General features: G+C 40.5%; 1 protein-coding gene across 1 annotated transcript; it reads left to right on the forward strand.

The window, feature by feature from the left end:
- Positions 1-3,497: 3,497 nt before the first annotated feature.
- LOC126975790 (uncharacterized) lies at positions 3,498-4,251 on the forward strand. Its single transcript, XM_050823830.1, has one exon. The coding sequence runs from the start codon at positions 3,658-3,660 to the stop codon at positions 3,832-3,834; it is 177 nt and encodes a 58-aa protein (XP_050679787.1). The 5' UTR covers positions 3,498-3,657; the 3' UTR covers positions 3,835-4,251.
- The last annotated feature ends 4,407 nt before the right edge of the window (positions 4,252-8,658 follow it).

Consider the following 8,658-nt stretch of genomic DNA (forward strand, 5'->3'; position numbering starts at 1 on the left):
CGATAGGTGTCTAGAGGTAGGGAAAAAAAGCTGTATTTTGCGAGCTATTCGTGTTTGCTTCACAAAGCCCGCAGGAGTTATAAAAATACATATAATGTTAATCGACTCAAATACAGGGTGGCGCAATAGAACGTGCATATTGCATCATCTTTTTTCGCGGGGTAGAAAGTGCGCGGGCGGGGGGAGTCTGCATCGTTGGGTAGGCGGGCTCATGGAGTTTTAGTCACTATGAGTCACTTCGACGGGAAGCGTCGCGCATTTTGCGTGCGCGCATTTTACAAGAACTCTCGTTCATACATCGTTACTAGGCGTTTATATTGTTCTGAATATGGACTACGGCAAATTAGTGAAGCTCCGAGTGCTAATTTAATTAAAATATGTGTACAGCGTTTTGAAGAGACTGATTCAACGTTTAAACCACAAGCAAAAGGTCGTCCAAGAATATCTAGGATCGACAACAATATTGAGCGAGTTATGCAGTCTGTACGAGGAGATCCACAAATGTCGCAAGAGATCGTCTGTCTTACACTTATCGAGACGAAGTTTGCAACGAATTTTAAACTTTGATCTTAAACTGCATCCTTACAAGCTGCAGTTAACACAAGAATTGAAAGAGTCTGACTTCGGAGCAAGGCTCGCATTTGCTAATGAAATGCTTAATCGATTTTCCAATTTTGACAATATCCTTTTCTCAGATGAGGCCCACTTCCATATCAATGGGTTCGTAAACCGTCAAACTTGTCGTTACTGGAACAGTGAGAATCCCAAACTCAAGCACCAGAAACCACTGCATAGTCCTAAAGTGACAGTATGGGCAGCAATCTCTGGTAGAGGAATAATTGGACCGTTTTTCTTTGAAAATGCGCGGGGGCAACGCTATGTTGCGATGTTGGAAGGTTTTTTGGCTCCAGGGCTTGAAAATTCAAGAATAGTGAATTCTAGGACTTGGTTACAACAAGACGATGTTATTTAAAAAAAATAAACTTCAGTTATTTCTTAATAATACCTCAGTTTTATTTTAACTATACCTTTTGTATTTATTTTTTAATCAATATTTTAAATATGCACGTTCTATTGCGCCACCCTGTATTACAACACACCTATTATAAAAACGAGAACAAAAATATTAATAATTTTATCCTAGAAGAAAATCATAAGTCATCATTTGATTACATTGTGATATACAAATATTGTTAAAAGTATTATTCAAAAACAAGTGCACGTACGCCCAGCCCTATAAATATGGCCATACAGTCGACGCTCGAGGCATTCGAGCTCAGGCTATCGTACGGTATGGACCTCTCTGGGATGTTGTTACACTGCCTGTGGAATATCGCAGGTGATCAAATAATCATGCAGTTTTCTTTCGATGATCCAATTTTGAGTGATCATCAGCAAGTCAACGTCACACCTTTTAAAAATAATATGAATGCTCTCTCTTCGTCATCAGAAAGGGATAAAGGATTCAAGTTCACTTAATTTGGTAAGTTTTAAAATTACCGATTATTGGATGTTATGTTTGATAGTAGCGAGGCTGATCGAGCGAGAAGCGATGGAATACCACTGGCGAATGTCCCTTGGCTATGATTATTTATGGCTATTGCCCGTGTGTCGGTGATATTGTTGGTAAGATCCTTATATTTACTAGACAGGAATGGGATATTTGGTCAGGTTGACAACATGACACGATATTGTACTACATTTATCAAATAAGTTTTAATGATTTTTTTATTTTCATGTTTAATGGATCCAATGGTGTGTAACTGGCTCGGAGTGCTACAAAGTGGAAACTGCATTTGCTGATTATCCTGGCGTGATGCATAGCATATACGGAAGAGGCGTGGAGCATCGTGAGGAACGACTTGTGCTGGTTTTTCTATCACGGCATCTGCTCTTGACGCTGCAGTGGGGTGCTGCAGGGTGGCATCTGTATATGCTTATTTATGTAATGTGCTTATAGCCACGCATACTTTGGTTTCTGCTGGTTTCTCACGGCAACATGCACGGTGTGAATTTTTTACTTAGTAACGATAGAGGAGCATAGTGCTCGTGTGAAATTTAATAAGATAAAGGGCGTGGCCGTGCACCGTGTCGTTTTATTATTGTTAATAATTATGGTGCAGTCTGGTGACGGGTGCGCAGACGGTCGTATGACTACGGGCGGAAGAGTTAATAATTTCAAACGCCTCAAGTTCCCATTAAAAGTAAAAATAAAAGTAGTTCCTGTTAGACTTATAACTGGAGAACGACTGAACCGATTTTCATGATTTTTAATTTGTTGGATTTGACTCCGTACCGAATAGCAAAATAATGAAAACAGTGAAATAAAAACGAAATGATAAGAATTTCTAATTTTACAAATGATTTAAGTTTTCTTTAGTGTTAATTCCACCAATATTTGTTTTAAAAAAACAATTCGACACGTGTTTCGCCTCTACACGAGGCATCCTCAGGACGTGTTCTCTTGCCAAAATTTCAGTCTCGTGCCAGAACAATTTTACTTTCTAATTTTGACAATCTCTGGATTTACTGAACTGATCTCAAAATTTCTGTTGTTTGATCATCTAATAGTAATTCTTCATAATATTAAGATTGTATAATCTTAAGAATGTAACATGAATATTATATATTATTTTGGTTTAAATATAATCCACTGTAATTGCATTCAATAGAATCATTTGCGGGCTTGCTTTGTGAGCAATCATTTAGTAATTTTGAGTTATCATGCGTAGGTATGCGATAACATGGTCATGCTCACGGAATGGCATTGCTTGCGTCGGGTGCCAGATCGTCTCCTTTCCTCAAATATATGCGAAGGGAACGATGGCTGGTCCATGCGTCAACTGGTCGACCTGTTATAGTTAATGAATCATTGTATTTGTTGGATACAATTACTTATTATGACAGTAATCACGACACCATGTTCACGAAGCAATCCTCCAACATACGATAATTTATATTTATACATTTAATTATTTATTACTTTTCACGAAATCATTTATATATCTTAAACACGACTCATATATATTTGATGCAGCACCTTACAAAACTCTATTAGATTGAAAAGAGTGGTCAATGGGTCAGCTAGTATACAATATATTAGTTATCGGCCGAGATAAAAAAAATAATGTGCCATAAATAGTAAACAGTTAGTTAACAAAAAAGTTTACATGAAATAAAAGATGCGAAATTTTATTTTCTACAATAATAGTATCAATAACTTTGCCCTAAAGTGCAGTTTCCGAGATATTGGCCAAAAACTTCTTCACAACTGGACCGGGTAATAGGTTTTTTACTTTTTCTCTAACGAGGTGTCGAGGCGATTACGTAAGGTTAGATAGTAGAGTGATAAAATGGAGGTCTAACGTACACAATTATTAGCCAATACACCTAATAAATAAAACAAACAACATGGTTGTCACTCCTTAGAGTAAAAGTGTTCTGTGGTTGTCACTTGACACTTTGACACTTGACAGACATCAACTCCACCTGATTGATGTTTCCTGAAATTGTCAAATCGTACCGAGGTGGTTACGTAAAATATCTTTTACATGAAATATTTTTTAATTAACACAACGGTCAACTTTCTTGTACTGGTAAAATTATTCTCTCATATTCACTAATTATCCACTAGTGCTATTTATAAGTTAAGGAATAATGTTGCGTTTGGGAAGGAAACAAATAGAAGCCGCAGCCAGCTTCCTTCCGTCAATGATGGGATTTGGAGGGTCAGCGTTCCTGGGAATGCTCTATTTTACTGACTGGAAGGTGTTCTGCACCTATATCCCCTTTTACAGTGGCAAATTTGTAGAAGAAAAAAAAGAAGAAGAATGAACAAAAGACAACCAAAGTGAAGTGCAGTAGTTCTTTTACATAACAGTCACTTTTCATGTTATTCTAATCATTAAGTTTTAATTATAAATTATCTAAAGAGATTGTAAAAAATTGTTTTATTTTCCAGAGTAGTAATGTTAAATTAGTCAGTACTAATTTGATATTTCACTTTACTATATTCACTAGAGATTAAAATATTAGAAATTCCTTTAAATGTTAACCCAGCTATGATTTTGAAATTCAAATATTTTTATTCAAAATTTAAAATGACTTATTGAACGTCAAAAATTACCACCCATTCAAAAGAGACTGCATCAGACCTAAGAAGAATGGGCACAAGAAATTCAGCGGGCTTTTTTTTAATATAAAATATGGATTACAATGTGATATCGTACAATAAACATTTATAATTAAAGAGCCTGAGGGTGTTCGCTGTATTCCCAGCTCGTTTATGCTATAATAACCTTTCCCACAAACATTTATTAACAATTCTTTTGAATTTCGTAACACATTTGTTTTGTATATTTTCTGGGATCATATTGTAGAAGCATATACATCGCCCAACAAAAGACTTACTAACTCGACCCAACCGAGTAGTAGGCACAACAAGTCAATGTTTGTTCCTCGTGTTAACATTGATGGTCTATTGATTTGAAAACATAACTACACAAATCAGGTTTGTTAAAATCAGTTATAAGAATAGAACCCCAGATACAGGTTAGTTATTTGTATTATATATATGCACATGAAAATGTTAAAAACTTTGGCCCTTATTTTTGACTGTCACATTACAGTCTACATTTGAAACAGATGTCACAGCCTTTTCCGGAAGGCTCCATTGATGGTACCTCCATCCAATTTTTTGTTGAAAATCTAATGATGTGTTATAAACCAACACCTAAAGTATATGCACCTTTTTCACCACCTAACATTTGCTCTGTAATTTTGTGCAGTGCATCAAACCAGTCTATTATCCCCAGTCCTTATTTCCTTATACTTATTCACTCTTCCTTCATTTAATTTCTTTTTTTATGACAGAGGAGGTCAAAAGAGTGTTGCTAGCCTATTGGAAAAACTCTACAAGATTTTTTTTTGATGTACCCATGTGGTATGGTCCTGGAAACCCACAGAGATGCTCATTCCACAGCTTGGTTGAATGTGGAAGTAGAAGAAGTAGTTCCTTGAAATCCGCACAGAAGAGGAATACCACACATCTAGTTGGGGTGAATGAAATTATCCTTATTTGTAGTGTGTCATGCAAAGGTAGAATTTGGTAGCAGGAATCAGGTTAAACAGCTTTTCAGAACACAATGAAGCAACATCTCTATGCAACACTAAGTGATCTAGCCATTCTCAGAGCACTGGGTGCCCAACAATTCAAGCAGCTCTGTCAAATAATTTGAGATGATACTGGAGTGCGCCAGACCAGAGAGGTCTAGAATGTTGGCCATCTTAAAGTATTGCCGTGATCTATTTATAACGCCCATTTTCTTTGAAGCTAATATTGTCAGGTGACAGCGGACTTGGCAATCACTTGAAATTTCGAGACCCAGTATTCCGATTAGGTGAGGCTTTAAGGGAAGTGTAGACGAAATCGGTGTCCCCCCGCCTCGGCCCCGCTCTAGCGTCTCACCTCCTCAAGTCGCGCGTGTGATACAAGCACATCTCACCTAAAACTATGTATGTAGTTATAAACCTACCTTGGCTGACACCGACCCCAAAAATAACAATAGTAATCGTAACTAGAAATAATTAGAATGTATAAAAATTTGCGTATTTTTATACTTATTAGTGCATATAATTATATCTATTGATTTGGAAAAGCTTTTTGAAGATGGTTGTTTTTTTATTGATTTTTAGTGAACCTGAAGTACACAACTAATTTGTCTCAATATGATCTACAAAATTTTGCTTCACCCAGTTCTTAGGTAACAAACATAAAAAAACCGTCGAATTGAAAATCTCCTAATTTTTGAAGCCGGTTAAAAATTAATAAAGAATAAACTGTGTAAATATAATATAAACTATCAGGATGTTTAATATGTATAAATTAATAATTATTATAATATTAATATTTGTATATTTTTCATGATTTAATAGTGAAAAAATGTGGCCGAATATCGAATGTCGTACCTCAGCGGTCTCTTTGAAACTTACGTCTGGGCGAAGCGCTAGGGTTGGTACATACAAAAATATTAGCGCGACACAGCACTGCGACCAACTTTGGCGGCGTACGCACGGCGTGGCACTGTGCCACTGTGGTGGCCCTAAAAAGTTGATTTTTGTCGTCCCAAGATTGCTAATCGTGTGTATGTGTGCGTGCGTCGATTCGGGCACTCTTAGTACAAAGTTTAAGTACTGTTCTATTACTTTATTGTGCTGTCTGCTGGTCTGTCCCAATTGGTTGAGTCGCCAACGCGACTCCCGGATGTGGATAGCGACATGCCGTCCTTATTAGATCTTCTGCTGACTACACATCCCGATTGTTACCAGGTCTCTGTCGACGCCCCTCTCGGAACGTCCGACCATTGCCTGGTCAGGAGTGTAGTGCATATCCGACGCCAACGACGCAGACCACCAGCGACCCGCCGCGTTTGGTACTACAAGTCAGCAGATTGGGATAGGATGCGTAAATTTTTTGCATCCTACCCTTAGGGCAGGGTTTGTTTCCCTTTGAATGATCCTAGTGCCTGCGCCGTTGCAGTAGCCGATGTGATACTACAGGGCATGGATATTTTTATACCAACCTCTGTAGTACCGGTGAACAGTACAGATCACAGACCTGGTTCGATGCGTCAGTTAAAGCAGCATCTGACTGCAAAAAACATCGACGATCGACAACGTCTTATCGAACTTGGGTTGCGGCGCTGAGCTCAATGGATCCGAACTGCAAAGTTCTGAAGAGGAAATATAACTGTGCCTCCAGATTTTTGAAGCGGCAAATCGCCCGTGTGAAATTGAAGCACGTCGTAAAAATCGGCGAGCAGCTTTCAAGTTACCCAACCGGAACGCTCAAGTTCTGGTCGTTGTCGAAAGCTGCTCTTGGTAACTTCAACCAGCCGCCTCTGCCGCCGTTGCACATGAGAAATGACACTCTGGCCCATACCGCAAAAGAGAAAGCCGATCTCTTGTGCGCTCTTTTTGTCTCCAACTCGATTCTTGACGACAACGCCAACACCGCCGACCATCCCACGGTGTCAGAGCTCTATGCCTGAAGTACAGTTCAGACAGAAAACTGTGAGCGAGCTCTGTTTTCGTTGGACGTAAGGAAGTCGTGCGGGCCGAATGGCATTTCTCCAATTGTGCATAGAACGTGTGCCCCTGAGTTGATGCCGGTGCTAACGCGTTTATTCCGGCACTCATATACAAAAGGCGTAGTGCCTGACTCAGTCAGCCCTTGTCCATCCGATTCAAAAAAGGTGATAGTTCGGATCCCGTAAACTACAGGCCTATAGCTATTACCTCCCTGCTCTCCAAAATCATAGAGAGCATAATTAACTCTTGATACCTAGAGGGTCACCAGTTGATCAACGACCGACGGTACGGCTTTCGCCATGGTCGATCGGCAGGTGATCTTCTGGTATACCTAACACATAGATGGGCGGCGGCTATCGAAAGCAAGGGGAAGGCCTGACAGTTAGCCTGGATATAGCGAAGGCCTTTGATCGTATATGGCACATGGCGCTTCTCGCAAAACTTCCATCATTTGGGCTTCCCGAGAGCTTATGTAAGTGGACCTCAAGCTTCCTCACTGGGTACAGCATTCAGGTCGCTATCGACGGTCATTGCTCAAATCCCAAGCCCATGAACGCTGGAGTGCTCCAAGGTTGTGTGCTATCTCCCACATTGTTTCTTCTGCATATCAATGATATGTTGGACACCACCAACATACATTGCTATGCAGACGGGCGATGTCATATACACGGGCCATGCAGGTCTCTGTCGGGAAATCGTCGACCAGTGCCGGGAGAAACCTGTGTCTTCTGTCGAGTCCTCTCTTGAGAAGGTCGCGGAATGGGGTATATTGAACCTTGTCCAATTGAACCCCCTGAAGACTCAAGTTTGCGCGTTTACCACTAAAAACCCCCATTTTTCGAATCACCGCTCTTTGACATCACTTCCCTTAAAGCCTCGCCTAGTATCGGAATACTGGGTCTCGAAATCTCGAGCGATTGCCAATTCCGTGGCCATCTGGAGGGAAAAGCCAAATTGGCTTCGACGAAAAAGGGCGTCATCAATAGAGCACGGCAATAATTCAAGCCGGCCCACATTCTAGCGGTCTACAAAGCGCAGGTCCGGCCACACATGGAGTATTGCTGTCATCTCTGGTCTGGCGCACCCCAGCATCAGCTCGATCCATTTGACCGCGTGAAACGCAGAGCAGCTCGAATTGTCGGGGACCCGGTGCTCTGTGAACGGCTGGATCACTTGGTGTTGCCTAGAGACATCGCTTCATTGTGTGTCCTCTCCCGCATTTATCATGGGGAGTGGTCCCAAGAGCTGTTTCATCTGATTCATGCCGCCAATTCCAACTTCGCACGACACTTCACAAGTTATACAAGGATATCATCCCCACAATCTGGATGTGTGGCGGTCCTTCACAGTGCGGTTTTCAAGGAGTTTTGTTCCACGTACTACAAAGCTGTGGAATGAACTTCCTTGTACGGTGTTTCCGGGACGATACGACATGGGTACCTTCAAAAAAAGCGCATACACCTTCTTTAAAGGCCGGCAACGCTGCTGTGATTCCTCTGGTGTCGCAAGAGAATGTGGGCGGCGGTGATCACTGAACAACAGGTGACCCGTACATTCGTTTGTCCTCCT

This window comes from Leptidea sinapis, chromosome 37, assembly GCF_905404315.1.
Source record: "Leptidea sinapis chromosome 37, ilLepSina1.1, whole genome shotgun sequence".
Lineage (NCBI taxonomy): Eukaryota > Metazoa > Arthropoda > Insecta > Lepidoptera > Pieridae > Leptidea > Leptidea sinapis.